The 17,279-nt window shown below is 38.7% G+C and overlaps 1 protein-coding gene across 1 annotated transcript in view; it reads right to left on the bottom strand.

Annotated features, from left to right (window-relative positions):
• The window catches only part of ncanb (neurocan b), a 153,395-nt gene that overhangs the window by 31,365 nt on the left and 104,751 nt on the right, over window positions 1-17,279 (bottom strand). The window contains exon 14 of the mRNA XM_055164801.1: window positions 471-584. Within this exon, the coding sequence (XP_055020776.1) occupies window positions 471-584 (114 nt within the window). The remainder of the gene's footprint in view (window positions 1-470; window positions 585-17,279) is intronic.

Raw genomic sequence — 17,279 nt, 5'->3', positions numbered from 1 at the left:
TTCAGGTAAAGGTTTAGTCTTAGTTCTGTCTGGGTGTGTTGTATCATTTTAATCCTTAAGAGTTGTTTAGCCCTACAATCCAGGCGCACCCTAGTCCACCTATTCTACCCACAACCCCACATATTTTACTCTTGATCTATAGCCCTGGTCAAATCCTAACCAGTTTGTTCAGTTGTCTTCACCTTTCTTTGTCTACTCACAAATCCCTGCTTCCTATCTCCTAGCACCTTCCCCTTCTCCATTTACACGTCCTTATTAAGTTCTCCTCACCACATGCTCCAATGGCATCATCCTATTCCTAGAGTAACCATCTTTTATTCCTGCGGCGCAAGTTTCACCTGGCCCTGCACTGTCACCCCAGCGTGTCTCATCCTTCTCCTTCTGTCGATTGCTCTTTCCACGAGCCATTTTCCTTCACTAGTTCTTTTCTTCGCCTGAATAGCCTGCTTTTAAGGCCCCTATAGTGTTACCTTTCTCGCAGGTGGCGCCGCTGTAGCTGGGCAGACAAAGGCACACAAAGGAGTTGATCTCGTCGATGCAGGTTCCACCGTTCTGGCATGGATTGGACTGGCAGTCGTCAATGTCTGAGGGAGAGAAGGAAGGAAAATATATAAATGGCAGGCTTTTCTTGAAGTGGAAATGTTATAGACTGGGGAAACTGCGATGTAGCTTAGTTTATGTATTTGTAAAGGGACAGGACATATTAGTTAACTTTTAAAATGTAAATAGGTAAAGATTATAGCCAACGTGGTTAATTTCCATCTTCAGTCCCTCGGCAGGTTGAAGTCAAATAATCTACAGTACAGGGAAAAGTACACCAATAATCATACAAAAGCACACTCACTATACATACATCCATTTCAGACATTTCATTTGAACTTACAAGTTAAAAGTAAAACCAAATCTTAAACCAACAACCCTTCAATATAAAATGTAATTTTATTAAACACGGTGACATATTTGCCTGTCAAATAACCAGTTTTAAAACTTTAGAAAATGTTATATACGTTTTGTATTATGTATTATGCGTTATGTTGGAATAATAATATAATAATGCATTAGTTTTCATCTTATATATTAAAAAAAGGTCTAGATCCCCCCCCCCCCCCATCCTTTACTCGTTTTGTATTTTGGAATACTTTCTTTGTTCTTTCCCTTTATTACAAATCTACCTCAGGCAATATTGTACCTGCCATCAGCTTGTTAGTGAATAAAGCCCTGGAGTTCAAAGTTTTAGAGCGATTAGGGAAGTTTTTTTAAAAGAAACTTATAATTAAATTGAATTGATTGAGCTTCAAATGTGAGTGGTTTGAGATGCACTGGAGCGTATGATGCTAATTGTAATGTGTTTTCAGGGTCCGCTGTCAAATTCTGGAGCTATGGGGTGTTTCAAAATTGGCATTGAAAATAGTAGATAAGAAAAACAATAACACAAAGTTTCTAAGCATTCATCTTTTTCTGTCTATTCCAATTACAAATGGCTGGAGCTTTCCCAGAAATGCTACCATGGACCTTCCTGACATTTATTCTCTATTGGACATTTTAATTCAAAGATTGAGTAAGACACTCTGAAAGATAGTTGGCTGGTCCACCAAACTCAGATCATCAAAGGTAAATTAAAGGTGCACAAACAACCATAAATTCAAGTTTAAGTGCAATTCTTTGACATTTTCTGTCATTGTCACACTATGGGCACAGATGTTGGTTAATGTGAGAGTTACATTCAGTCAAAAACAACTATTCTCTATCTGAACTGATGTGGGGGTAAAAAACATTAAAATCACAGATGGTATCACAATCCCCTTTTTTCTAACACAAAACAGTAAAGCTTGTCCCTGGAGCCTTGGCAAGAGGTCACTAGAGTGGTATAGAGAGGACAGACTAAGAGGGCTGCTGGAGTGAGGAAGCAGCAGTGACAAAAGGGTTCAAGGGGAGAGGAGGAGGCAGGAGAGGTGACACGGAGCAGGGAATGAGGAGAGGAGGTGAGATTACTGAGGACAGAGGCAGGGACATAAGAGTTTAGTGCTCAGTCCATCAGAATGCAACGCTGAAGGTGCATGAAGCAAATGAAATGCAAAAACCAAAGTGAGGATTTATGTTTAAGTGAGACAGTCCATGTGCTATTTAAATCTCACAGCAAGTAAGCCAGCATTGTACCGTGGTATAATGCCTCTAGTTCAAATTGCATCTTTACTGAGACTTCCATTTGTTTTATTTATTCAGCGTACAACAAAGCCTGTAGCTGTGTAGCCATCTGTCCATATGGCAGGCAGCCTTGTTCCTTTTGACCTACATTCTGTATTACGATGGTGCCTTACCTGAGCGACATTTCCATAGTAACCCATAACCCCAAACCACAAATCTAAAACTACAACAGCAAAGCAAATTATTGTAGAGACACAGACAAGGCTACCACTTTATACCTTTGGCACAACCGACTATACCTCCAATGACCCACTCCAAGGTTTGACCCACTTCAAAGTGAGTGAAGTGTGATGTTTACATGGTGAAAGTATACAAGCTGGCATTGAACTGCTGACCTTGGGGTTGGTGGACAAACACTCCACTGAGTCACTGCCTCTCCAGCAACACACAAGGAAACTAAAAAACAAACTGATGTAACCAAACTTGCTCTCAGTCACATTATAGCACTTCTCAACCTCTACGGTAAACTGAAAGATAGACAATCCCTCCACAGAGCAGGGAAAGAGCTGGTCAGTTCTGCAGAAGTCCAAGGCACAAACTGAGAGAGCGTTCAGTGTAATACACCTCACATCTGTTCTCATTAGAGGCAGGAGCATAAGGCCAAAGGGTCCAGGAGCACTGCAGCAGGTACACAGACCTGATCTGTCATTAGACTTTTAATACAGACACTGAAGAAGTGCAGCCATCTGACCCCTGATACCTATTGCCTCACTCAAATCTGAGCTAATGAGCGCGCAAATGCATGAGGAACACAACCGCAATCTATACAGGACAACCAGCAGACTGTTTTATCAGACTGGAGAGTTTTCCAAGGATTTTGTGAGCTAGATGAGGCAAACTTTTTGGCAAGCAAACAGAGTGAGAAGACCAAAGAAAAGTATAACTTGCCTCAGAGTGGGGGGCTCTATAGGAGCAATGTACCAGAGTATCTATAGTCATTTATTATTAATATATATCTACAAATACAAAAATACAAATATATAAACTTACAGTCATGACCAAATTTTCAGATACATGCAGTTGGGTAAATGCATTAGTACATTAAACATTAAATAAAACATTGTCAAGAACAACAGTTCACTTTATGCAGTATTTATACAAGTTGGGGGAAATGTACTTCTGACATTTTGAAAAGTTTTGTATATGTAAATTTTTCAGGAGTTACACTGTGACCTCTATCAAACTTTTGAAACCCTTGAGTCTATGAGAAAGATGAAGAACCAAATACGTCCAAATGTATTACTCACTTTTGAGCACACAACTTGAAAATAACATCACATATCAGTCTGGTCCACTCCAGCCAACTGATCCAGCAAATACAGGTGCTTTTGTCACAGTGGGTTAGACACTGTCACTCTAATTCGAGCTTAAATATTAGGGGTGGTACAAGATCTCATGTCACAAGATCTCGCAAGACAAAATTGCTAAAAGACTGTGCACACATGAGAAAAATTATCTTGTGAGATTGTTTCCCAAGTGTTTACATTTGGATTGAAGAAGGGTTTTGTGTTGGTGAGTTAGTTATAGTTCCAAAAAGTAGTAATAAAATGGAAACAAATATATTACATCAAATAAATAATTTTGTATTTATTTGATGTAATATATTTGTTTCAATTTTTTTCCAAAATTGGAAACTAAATTGTGAAATGTATATATTAGGAATTATATTAAAATCTTGTCTTATCTCTTTCTCATGGACCTAAGCTTGTATTTCGTCTTGTGAAAATTTTGTCTGGTCTTAGCCCTACTAAACATAGAAAACACCAGTACCTTCGTAATTATGGAAGAACATTGCCTAACTCCACTTGTGCCACACACAATTGTATATTTCAGACAAAGAATATGCTTCACGCCGCTTTGAGTATCACAGCTTGGACAGGTCATGATTGAGTGACGGTTATATCTGCTGAGCATTGGGACATATGAAGACAAAGAGAGATTCACTGGTGGGTGGACTGAGGGAGAATGTCCAGGCACAGCGGGGGCGGTGTCAGCTGACTGAAAATGCGCTGCCCGCTCCAGGCATGAGCCGAAAAGCGCTGCATGAATAATAGAGGAGGGACAGAGGAAGTGATAGAGAGACGTGGAGAGGGACCCAGACAGCAAACACAAATGGGACAACTGCGCTAGGCTCGGGGTCAACCTCTCCCAATCTGCCTTTTGGGGTTATTTGTCAGCCCAATGCATCAAATATATCCCAGGTGCCCCGTCAAAACGTGAACTTCATCACCCATGACTCCCTGCTTTACCATTCACAGTTCCACAGTGTCTTGTCCAGTTTTAAGAGTTGGATTTATACTTTTAATTCCTGTCACAGCCAGAGTGGTACAAACAAACCAAGCTGCTCTTCCTGTGATCAGCCATTTCACAGCTCTTAATGCATCGAGTTCAGCCAAGAACAGTCCAGCAGAGTCCACACTCAGGGTAATAGAGGCTTGGAGAGACAAATCAATTTTGCAGCCAAAGCTCTGGCATTTGTTAGAATAGATCCATTGTAAATGATTATACTGGTCCAACCAGCTATAAAAGAGAGACTCATTCCCATTGTATGACTCTAAGAAATATGCATTATTAACCAAGTCAGTGTCAACTGTACTCAGTTGTGTCTCTCATATTAATGTTTTGTTGGAAAATTTGCAGTATTTTTGCTATATCTAATTTTTCCGATGGAGGATCCAGCAACGGCTTGAGGCAACCCCACTTACAGTAAGAATGCGTGTTTTTCTAAGTATTTCCATGCAATAAAAACCCATGTAATTTAATTCATGCAAAAATAAATAGATTCAATGCCATATTTACAAGCATTCCAGGCAAAACTACCATGATAGTAGTGTTCATAATGCATCTTTAAGTGAAACAGAAAAATGTTACCTTAAATAGAAAATGTTACCTTTTCCTCAATATAGGTAAGTAAATTTGTTTAAGTTGGTAGAGTTGAGAGTGAAAACATCTGGCTCTCAGTAAAACTTAACAGCTCCTGTCTTGCCTTTTGTATCCTATCTAAAACACACCTTTTAACTGCAAACTGATAACAATACAAAGTTGTTTATCAAATGTCCCATCCAAAGTCACAGAGAAAGAATCACTCCAGCATCAAACTGTAGAAAATGTCACCTCAAGCTGTAGATATTTTTACTTGGCATTTCTGTGTTTTGTCATAAAATATATGGTAGTTTGAGAGATCACATTGTATACTTTTACATATGAGGCCCTGAATGTAAAGACTCACCCTGTCCATTAAGAACACCATAACGACTCCAAATACCTATTCATCCCAGCACAACTACTGCAATTTTCCTGTCAAAGCTCTGCAGCAGCTACACAGCAGTTACCTCCAGCCAGTTTTAAAGAGGGTAAAATATTCAGAATGTATTGCTTGAAGGTGGAGGATTTCTCAGGAGTAATTGCGTTGGCAAATTGAGAAAAGTCTTAACAAAAAGGGCTTTATTAAGTAGGAAGATGAAGGGCACTAGACAATGAGGGAAAGAGAGACTTAGAAACACGATTTAATGAGCAAACCAGGACACAACGAATAAAGCAGAGAAGAACAGGGACATAATTGTAAATAATTAAATGCACTCAAAGTACAGTGTTGTCATGACCAAAACATGCTCACTGACAAAGACGGCAAAGGTTTTCTCATTATTCCTGGTAAATATGCTTACAGCAGATGAACGCTGGTGGGAGGTGTCGAAAACCTGGATCACCGTGTGTAGACTAAATGCCAGACGCACAGATCAAACAGCAGTACGATCAATTACACAGACGACCTTTGAACTGGTAAATGCCACCCAGAGTCAGCAGCGCTGACAGGGCTGGGCAGAGGGCACGGGGGGTACGAGTGAGGCAGACACTGTAAGACTAGAGGAGGAGAGATACGTGGTGACAGCGGCTTTCCAACTCACTTATAAGAGAGACAAGGAGCAAAAATAATAGTCCATTTTACATGAATTGATTGAAACCATTGTTAACCAGGCCCACAATTGAATTAATTAAGACACATTATAATTGAACCATTCAGCATTACAATTGAACTGATTAGTGCAATAAATGGCATAGAATAGGAAAGACATACACCAGACCAACTGTACAAAAAAGATCTGCTTTATACTAGAACTAAAAAGGCTTATAGGAATTAAAGTGGGGTTTCAACACCTAAACTAGGCTTATAGAAGAACTAAAGAAGGCTTCAAAGAACTTAACCAGGTTTAGAAGAACTAAACCAGGAGTGTAAGAACTAATCCTTAGCATAAAGAAGAACTGAACCAGGCTTAGAAAAACTAAGCCAGAAGGTTAGGAGGTACATTGCGTAACTTTTCTAATGGGGAGTTTGTCACCTGCTTGTCTCCATAAAGATGTTATTGAATTGTATGAAATGTTCAATTGTATGACACATCTATCTAGCATTTATTCATTACAAGTGTTTCTATTGCTCAGAAATACAATAATTCTCCCCAATAGGGTTGCCTCTTCACAGATCTGACCTGTAATGTAGCCTGCAGTTGTCTCCCTTGAGGTAGATTGAGGTTAAATTTGTACCACTGAACATTCTAGGCAAAGCAATAACATCTCCATGACAAGCAGGGGCACCCACTAAAAAGTGACACCTTCAACATGCAAAATCAACCCAGTCCAGCACGCACGCATACTAGGCTTCGGCTACTTAGTTCTTATCCAATCCAACCTTTATTTACAGAAAATGAAGGCAGATCACAATGGCAGTACTTCCTATTCCAGATGAAGGATTAACAAATCTAACACAACAACCAATCTGTGACATTAAAAAACAGGTAATTTTCTCATATAAAACGACTTTGCCTTAGCAAGGCTACACAAGGTGTAGACACACATACAGTGTATATACAAGGACTAAACCAGGCTCACCATACACCTGGTTGGCACTACTCTGACACATCACATTGAGACCACTGACACCCATCCTGAGTCACTGTATATTTCCAACACCCTTATCGTGTGACCGCAGTGACAAATCTGGTCGGCCATTTCACACTGTCCTAATTGCCTCCGAACCACAGTCGACATTATGTAAAAATAAATTGACATGATGTGGTGAAAAAGGAAGGCTTTGAAATGGTAATGTTTGTGACACAAAGGTTTGGGCTCAAAGGGGTTTTGTGTTTGTCATGTTTCATTGTGCAAGACCTCCCATGATTGACTTCCTTGAGCAGACAGAGGGGCAGTGGCATTTCAATGGCCTTCTACAAAGATGGATAATTTTTTGGCATTGCACATCAAAACAGCATGCCAACTCAATGAACCGTGTTATGTTATTATGTAAATAACTGACGCAACTCTATAAAGGAATTTGTCCTCTGCATTTGACCCATCCTTCAATGACACTGGGGCGATCAGAAGCAGTAGGTGACCGCACTTCAGAATCAGAGAACTAAATGCAAGATTTTGTCTATCCATTGATTTAAGAATGAGGAAAATTAGAACTGGAATTAACGATTTAAAACAAAATATTTAATCTTTTGAATGGTGAAAAGTCCTCAAAATATTACATCTAACATGAAGCTGGAACCTATGAATTGCATAAAAGAATAAAAATCTCTGTTATTCAGTGTTCATAATTTTACACTTGATGGTTAATGAGCATGTTGTGCATTTCCAGGGTGGATCAAATGTATGTTTATTCATTACAAGCAAATTAATATTCATCATCATGATAAACCATCTGCCTATTGCCTCTGGTAGTGTTCAATGCACGTATTGTTGCTTAGATAAAAACAATGAAGAAAGTGCTCAAGTTTATGGCATGCACAAACAGAGGTGGGCAGAGCAGAGGAGGAGACACATAAATGAAAAGAGTCTAGATCAACTCCTGTATGACATGTTTATCCCTAAAGCAACAAAAATGAAGCTACAGCCTGTAGAATCTGCTAAGGGCTCCCCATTAAACTGTTTTCGATTTTCTTTTTGATTTGTGGAGTGCAGAGCTTATGGTTCATATAAAAGATCTACAAAGTTCCCCAGCCCAAAGCCAGAGTGACATGGAGGAAATTAATCTCCAAGTTTATTTTTTGTGAGATGATAAAAAATAAAAGAAACTCTAAATTGATGCACTCAACAAGTCTGAAAAGCGGCACTTTGAATCCTAACAACTTATTAGTTTATCACGGTCATAAAACATAACACACTTTGAATACACTGGTGAAGCAAAGTCTCTTATAATGCTGTTATAGCTACTCACAAAATTGACGCAGAGCTATATAAACTATAATTTAGCTAGTTACCATACTAACTTTTTGGCTTTCCAAGTGCTTCCAAGTGCACTTCAGACAAAATAAACACAGAACACAGGCATGGTCCAGTCCAGGTTTAGTCAGAATTTTGTTGAGATGTGGGCAAGAATGAACACATAACTTCATTCAGTCAAAACAAGACCTAGATCTAGATAAGGGGTGTCAAACTCATTTTGGTCCGGGGGCCATATCCAACCGACTTTGATCCCAAAAGGGCCGGATCAGAAAACTCATGACATATAAACCCTAAAAATAACAATAAGTTCAAATATTTGTGCAGAGAAACACAAATCTATTACACAAATCTTTTTTAATTGATTAACTCTTTCTTTTACAAAATATTATAATATTATGAACAACCTGAAACTTTAAGAAAAATACAATTTCAACTCAATGTTTTAACATGAACTTGTTTAACATTAACTTGTATAAATAGGAAGTAAGTTTTTGTCTCCACTTTTCTCATTTTGGACCTTTTTCTGATGAGGGTGTCACGGTCAACAGTCAAAATGATCGTCCTTTAAGAGCGTTTGGAAAGAAACAAGTCTTCATTTGTGCTGCTCTGGTGGGAGGGGCCACGTACAGAGACGCTGGAGACGCTGCTGTGATAAACACCACAGAGAAATTAACAAGATTTTAATAAAAAATAGAATCAAAATATTTTAGTAGAAAATCAGCCGAGGGCCAGATTAAAGGTCTTGGAGGGCCGGATCTGACCCCCGGGCTGCATGTTTGACACCTGTGATCTAGATTGTATATAAAAATACAGACTACAGTAAAACTGGAATACCAAAACTACAAAAGTTACTTACTTAAAGAGGAGATATTTAATTTTTTATGGGGTATTAACTGCTAACACATTTAGATCACCATGTTACCTTTAATTGTTTTGAATAGCTATATTCGACAAAAACAAAATATTAACATGTTTTATAAGTTTCAATCTCCCCTCCCTTCAGCACGCTATCACAACACAATCAGTCTGTATCCTGCTGATGAAACTACTGCACAAAGTATAAGGTCTGTGTAGTTGCTGTGTACAGTTTTTTTTTATCATGTATTTGTACATTTATGGAGAATTGTTGTGTGGGAATCTGGGTGATGTAGGTTTGTGGGCTGATCATTGCACCGAATCTTGCAGCTAACCTTATACATAATATATAATACCTTCTCTTTAAACCAATCACTCTGCTGAAAACTAATGCAGTGATTTAGTGTGAAACATACGACTGCTTTACATTCTGATGAGTCTGCTTTACTATAATGGAAAAAACGACTCCAGGTGTTCCAGCCGCTCAGATGAGGCAAGCTCGAAACTACAAAATGTCTGTCTTTACACTTTTCTATCTTAAAGCTACAGCATTCTCAAAAAACATGATAAAATATGTTAATTTTGTCAACATATATAATCCTTATGACAAATGTTCGGTGAAAACTGTCAGACTAGCAGAATTCTAAATATACTTAGAGCTTCTGTGGTGCTTTTGATGATAACACATGGGCATATAATAATGGTCCAAAACTACAGAAAGTAAATGGATCTTATGGCACAGCGATTTCACAGCAGCAGTTTCACAGTCAATAATGGTCCTTGTATCCAAAGGGAAAGGTTTGACATTTCAGGAAATGTGCTTATTGACTTTTAGGACAAAAGTTACAGAAAAAGATCAATATTAGTGTCATATCTGAGCTATTATTTTCTATAAAGACACTCAAGTTGATGGGTGGGTTTAAAAAGTGCTTAAAAGTTATGATAGAGCAGCGTCAGCTTTTTCTTGTCCACTGGCAAGTAAAACCCACTGAAAGGACAGCCATGGAAAGAAGTTTTTGATCTGCAGATTTGGAAAGGAATACATTTTTGCCAATCTGTCTTTATAGTTTATTTTTCTGTGTCAGGATCACTACAGTTTTTATTTCGTGTTGGTAGGGTCAATAAGTCTGGAGAAATTCACATATAAAGTTTGGACAGAAACACATGTGATGTTCTTACGCTAAATGAGGTTTTAAGTTTCAGTCATAAAGAGAAGATGAGAAAAAAGAGGTGGGAAAATAGTCGATTACTTTCCGTAACTTGGATTATAATGATAAGAAGCACCAGAGCAGAGAAAGAGGAGAAAAGGTGAGGAGCTGTGGCTGGAGAGGGGAGGGGGAGGTGGTCAGATGGCACCATGCACTCACAGACGCACACAGACGCACACAGATGCACACAGATGCACATACAGAGGCAGAATGGGAGAGACAGACTGGACCTTTAGTCAAATTGTGCAGATTTAAGTCAAAACTTGTGAACATGTGAGGAGACAAAAGGGCACGTTGTGGCTCAGGCTACTTTATCCTAAACAAGAGAGCCTAAATCCTCGTAAGCACCATAGACTGTATATATAAACTCTGCACACTTACTGCCAGATGACTGGCTGTTGACCTGTCAGTTAAAATGCGCATGCCGTATCATTGAGATCGACCAAAGTAGAGATCACAATCTATCGATCTTTTGATTTTTGGCACAGCCCTAGCCACCGTAGTATTCTACTGATTATTTCAGTCGCACTCACATTGAAATCTGCAACAAAAAAGCAAAACTCAATAAATGAACAGAAATGTATTTATAGAGACATTTAAAACAGCCAAAGCTCAACAAGACTAGCACTAGAAATATCTTTAAGTATGTGGTTTGTGCACTGCTTGTAGTTAAATCACATAGATGCACATTAGTTGAAGCAGTATTGTGCCTCCAACCTCCATACCTTCAGAACCGCACAGAGATATGAAGTTTGACTCTTGTATCCACTGTAGAGCTGAGTGCTGCGCTAGTCTCCTGAGGACTCCTGAAAACTCTGATCCAGCCTGAAGAACCACATCTGGAGCCTAACGCTTGACTTTTGCTGTGATAAAACATATACTCCCTTTCCTGGCAGTGAAGAAGTTTTGGGATCTTCAAACCCCAAACGCAATTACATTCTAAAGCCTGGATGATGCACAGAGAGCCACTATGAAGGCACACATCCAAACAGATTTAGCCGATTCTCACAAAACCTTTTATTTTGCTCCCCCAAAATCATAGCATTACATAAGAAATAAAACGGCAAGGGGATGACGTTAATTCGTGAGAAAATGGTGATGTGCATGAGTGTTCTTACAATATGTCTTGGACCGGTTTTTGCTTTGGTTGACAGGGGCTGCTGCAACATTCAGAAGAGCCTGGGGAAAATGTAATGAGGTAAGGTGTCACAACATCTCCCATCGCTCGACTAACCTTCACTTCTGACAGTCTACGTGACGCACAGCTTGGGTTCCGGATGCTCATTGGCTCTATATTCTGTGTATGTATTTTGTGTAGGAGGAGAGAGAGAGAGAAAGAGAGAAAGAGAGAGAAAGAGAGGAAAGGGTGGTGGGTGCACTGGCCAAGGGAATAAGAAGCCAAGCAAGCTGCCACAGTGCTACCAGTTTATTTCTGTCAATGTGCAGAAGGCCAGAGATATGGTGGGGTTTTTAACATGACAGCCAATGCAGACGAGACTGAGCACTGGTATTAATAGATACTCCTCTCGTTTTTACTGTCTTTTTCTCTTTCATTTCATGCTTCCCGTGCAGCCATTTCCACACTGCCTTCCATACTTCATTAGGCACTTCCGACTCAAAGATTTTTCTCTCACACACCCTCTGGAGAGCTCAACTTGGCATCTCTAGCCCTCTCTTCTGCTTGTGTAACTGCTGGTGCTAGTGGGCTAATTCCTTTAAGTCCAACTTCTACAGGTGTCCCTTTAGGGCAGAGGCGGTTAGCGACCACTTACAGCTGCTGGGTATAACAAATGTGGCCAATCCGACAACTTTATTGTGATCATTAAACTGAGATTCAGTGCTGTGCAGAAGTGTGTAATAATGAACAAATCGGTACAAAATATGACCAATTTAAGAAAAGAGAAAGATGAGTGAATATAAAAATCATTGAGAGAGAGTAGACTTCTGCTGAGGCACTGATCTTGTAAAGTCTGAGCCCGGACCTGGACTTTGAGTTAATATCTCCAATATTTCTCTTGATGTTTGAAGTATAGCCTCCCTCTGACATCTGGATTCCTAAAAAAATAAGAACAATCTGTATTTATGGAAGCTAGATTTAGACCAATACAATGTCTATTCGTCATCATTAACTTTCTATAACCTCTCACACAGACTTCATTGCCTGGCTCGCTTCTTGGGGCACTTATAATACAATAATATGCTCTTAAAGTGGAGCACTTCCCCTGAGGGGTGAATGACAGCCTCGCTCCGCCTCTTGTCGCTATTTCTGACATACTTTAAAAGCAAAGGATGAGGTAATTTTATCTGTTCTATTTATTTATTTGGTCTGTCAAAATCTGTTATCACCAATGTGTTTTATAAATAGTTGTCTAAATGAAAGAAAACTAAATGTTCATCTATATTAGAATCAGAAAACAGCCGATCTGGTGAAACTATGATATAATAGGTAAATGTATTTTTGGCTCTTGCTTGGACTTTGTCATCAATCACGATCCTGCTGCCATGGTGATAAGGAGGAAAAGCAACTTTGCACTCGATTTTTGGGTTTCTGCAAGTATGTAGAGTGCAGACTGCAAGAACAACAGCCTTCAAAGTTCTTAATCCCATAAATAACCCACAGAAATAAAGCAGCTAGGTTTAGAGTGTGTGTCCTTCAGCTCAGATGCAGCCTCATGCTCTGCTCATATAGATCCACCCAGGAGAGTGATTCCCTCATGTTCTATTATTACAACACAAATGCATTCACACAGTTCAAAAGCTTTCTCCCACATCTATTACAGCTCCTGTTCTCAGTCTTATAGCCCACCTGTGAGTGCAGAGGGCTCAATAACAGTTTATCTGCTGCAGATTAGTGTGTCAATAAATCAACATAAGGTTTTCAGTTTCAAACAGAAACAAAGTGAGCGTCCTTGTAAGACTAAACACTCAAGATACTGTTTACAAAATTTTGCACACTGACAAAGTATGACTGTTCAGAATCAGAAACAGAGGTCAGATAACTATGTAACCAATCATGACAACTAACACTGTGCCAACATCAATCTAAGATGAGATCTGCCTAAAAACCTGGAAGGCAGAAACGTCTATTGCAATCAGCAGGTATTTACAATATTTTAAAAGACCATCATAGAATTTGGCTAGTGGCGTGCTTCTCCAGTTATACCACTATTCTTCTTCACTGACTAACTTCCTCTTCAGTATAGATTTATTTGACACACTCCTGAGAGAAACTGGTCATCAGAGCTGTCAATCATCCTTTTCTTTTCGGGAAACACTTTCAATATGCTTGCATCATGAGTTATATTTTCTAACACTTATGCCACAAGTAAGGGAATAACACTTCAATTAAAATAAGATGTAAAATCAACATAATAAAAATAATCAAGCTTTAAGTTACAGGTGGTAGATACAGTGGACAGATAATAGAACTAAGAGAACCTTTATTTATCTAACAGCGGGGAAATTCTAAGGGCTATTACAACACAATGACAAAAGTGGGTTAATTAAGTAATTATATTCGCTGTCATCCCAAATTAAATGAACAAACTGTAAGCGTTTATGCAATCTTATTAACACATGAGAACATGTGCTAAACAAGTCCACAAGTCCATGTTGGTAACTTCCCACTGACAACAGTCCGCCCTTGTTGCTGTAACAAGCGTATGTCGAACTTCACGGCAAATCAATTTGTGCAGTTTACTAGTACGTGCCCAGCCTTTTCATGCCTCACTTCCTCCTACAGCTGTCACTCGGAGTACACACTGTCATTGGTCCTATCTATCTAACAACTTAGGAATACATATGAGCCATGCATATTCATTGACTATACTTGAGTTGACAAGTCAATTACAAAGTAGTGGCTGTAAAGACGTGGTGTCTGGGGGTGGCCGTGTCACCGTGGTCTGTCACTCTGTGTATGAGGACTGAATGGTGAATATGAGGAAACAGACTGAGGTAGAAAGCTCATTAATCTGCAGGTGTGATGATGCCACAGAGAGACTGGGCCCTGAAACATGTTGCACTAAATCCTCCTCATTCTCATTCCACTGCGCAGTTGGGAGTCCTTTGTTTCTCGTTTTCCATTGAGTTTGGAGTGGTGTGACCATGCTGATGGAAAATGGGGAGATTGTGCTATTCAAGCCCATTATCTGAGCCGTTTAGCCAGAGGATCTGAACATGCAAAAATCAGCCCCTTTAAAAATACGATGGAAAACCAAATTTGTTTTAGTGCTTCATTCATCAAGTAAGAAAAAAATACTGCATATTTGGCATGTCAAAAAGAAGGATGTTTTTTCAGATGTTTGTTTTTTATTATTGCGTTAAAATCATCCTCAGCAACTCATTAATCAATCATTTGGACTGACACAATTCCATGACTGATTCTTTTCAGCATCAAAAGTCTTGATTTTATTCACTCTCTAATTGTTTTATTTAATTTTAATAACTGAAACTTTTAACTGATATTGAGGGAAAAAACACACTTTTTAAAGATTCAGGGCTGTATGTTCATTTCTATTATTAGGAAAGAACAGTTTGATTTTGCTTAATTTTTCTTTCACAGAATTTGAAAAGTCTAGTGATTCGCTAGGCTTTCTCTACAATCTGGCTTGCCGTGAGGTGGGATGGGGTTGTCAGAACGGGTGCTGGCCAATCATAATGCTGATTGAAGGCTCCAGTGCCTGTGTGTGAATTAATGAGGCAAGTGTGTGAGTGTGTGTGATGGTGGTTCAGGCTAGACTGAGCCAGCCAATCACGTGGCTTAAAGAGCTCCTCAGACGCAGAAGAAGTGGTGTCCATCAATCACAGAAAGATTAGGGCTATGACAGGCGCGTTGTCAAGTCACTGTGCTGAGTCATTTGTTGTTCTGTCTCTGTCACACTGCAGCAGCTCTCATCGGGGTGTTAGATGTTGGTGTAAAATTTCCACTTCAGAAGAAAGTAAAATAAAACTAAAAACAATATAATAATATGCTTTATATATTTTAAATGTATATATTATGACAAGACAGTATGTAAGTATATGTAGCCAATGAAGAACTCCAAATTGCTCTTTCCCCTTTAACTGTCTGGAAGAGGCACATCACCTGCATGATTCCACGGAAAAAGAAAGTTAAAACAGCACTTTAGAATATTCTCTATGGAGATACGTTTCTCCAGGCCATGTAATGTCAGTTGGTGGAGACGCAAACCCACTCACAGTAAGGACTAAGGATGTTTTTCAGCAATAAAAACAACATGCTTTTATTTTAGTCTATTTGTGTCTAAAACGTTACAGGGTGAAGTTTTAAATAGTTGTTTTTGAAAATGGTTACCAAGTGACAGTGTATGCTATAGGCCACAGGTGTCAAACATAAGGCCCGGGGGCCAGATCCGGCCCTCCAAGACCTTTAATCTGGCCCTCGGCTGATTTTCTACTAAAATATTTTAATTATATTTTCTATTAAAATCTTGTTAATTTTCTGTGGTGTTTATCACAGCAGCGTCTATAGCGTCTCTGTGCGTGGCCCCTCCCACCAGAGCAGCACAAATGAAGACTTGTCTCTTTCCAAACGCTCTTAAAGGACGATCGTTTTGACTGTTGACAGTGACACACCTCATCAGAAAAATGTCCAACATGAGAAAAGTGGAGCCGAGTGCAATATTTTCCAAGAAAAACGGACTTATTCCTATTTACATACAAGTTCATGTTAAAACATCATGTTGAAATTGTATTTTTCTTAAAGTTTCAGGTTGTTCATAATATTATAATATTTTGTAAAAGAAAGAGTTCATCAGTTAAAAAAGATTTCTGTAATAGATTTTGTTTCTCTGCACAAATATTTGAACTTATTGTTATTTTTGGGGTTTATATGACATAAGTTTTCTGATCCGGCCCCTTTGGGATCAAAGTAGTTTGGATACGGCTCCCGGACCAAAATGAGTTTGACACACCTGCTATAGGCAGTGATGGGAAGAATACTTTAAAAATGTATTTATTTACAGAATACTGAATACCTGCATACAAAATGTATATTGTTACATATTCTGTTATATGGGCCAATTAGAGTAATGTATTCTGAATACTTTGAATGGTTTTATACTGAATTACATTATATTATGATGTAAAAAACATGACATTTAATTACAAACTGTTATTTTTGTTGTTATGCATTAATTTATGTCCAGTTAGAGACATGTTTTCTCACTAATACCAAAGCCAAAATTGCATGATCACCATGTATTCCTTTTAATTTAGAAAAGTAACTGTATTCTGAATATCACCAAATGAAAATTTTACTGTACTGGAAATCAGGTACTCATAATCATTATTCAGAATATGTATTTTGGGTACATGTATTCAGTTCACACTGGCTATGAGTAATAATAAACATCTACATGGTTCATCTTTAGCTGTAACAGCACTTATAACTTCACATAAACACAAAAAGAGACAACCTAAATCTCCTTGACACTATTGTTCTGTTGGCTTATTGTACAATATACACTTGCTTTGCTTTAGGAACATACAATTCACCAACTGTCAAAAGTGATAGTTCTATATAGGCCAGTTTCCTAGTGTTGAAACGCACAATAAATCACCACTTTTTTCCTGGTTGTGTAGAGCTGTGTCAGCATTGACCACAACTTTAATGCCTACAAGAATTACCTCATCAAAACGGGAAACTTTCAATAAAAAAATGACTGCCAGTGAATTACTTCCCAATTCTTCAACCATAGCTGGCTGCAACAGAGGAGGTAAACGCAAAAGCCAGGGGAAAAATCTGTGAAAGCCAAGAAGAAGCTGTAAAAC

The sequence above is a fragment of the Boleophthalmus pectinirostris genome, unplaced genomic scaffold, assembly GCF_026225935.1.
Source record: "Boleophthalmus pectinirostris isolate CB_2022bp ecotype Guang Dong unplaced genomic scaffold, ASM2622593v1 HiC_scaffold_7, whole genome shotgun sequence".
Lineage (NCBI taxonomy): Eukaryota > Metazoa > Chordata > Actinopteri > Gobiiformes > Gobiidae > Boleophthalmus > Boleophthalmus pectinirostris.
The sequence above is the reverse complement of the archived record's forward strand: the minus strand, read 5'-3'. Positions and strand labels throughout refer to the sequence as shown.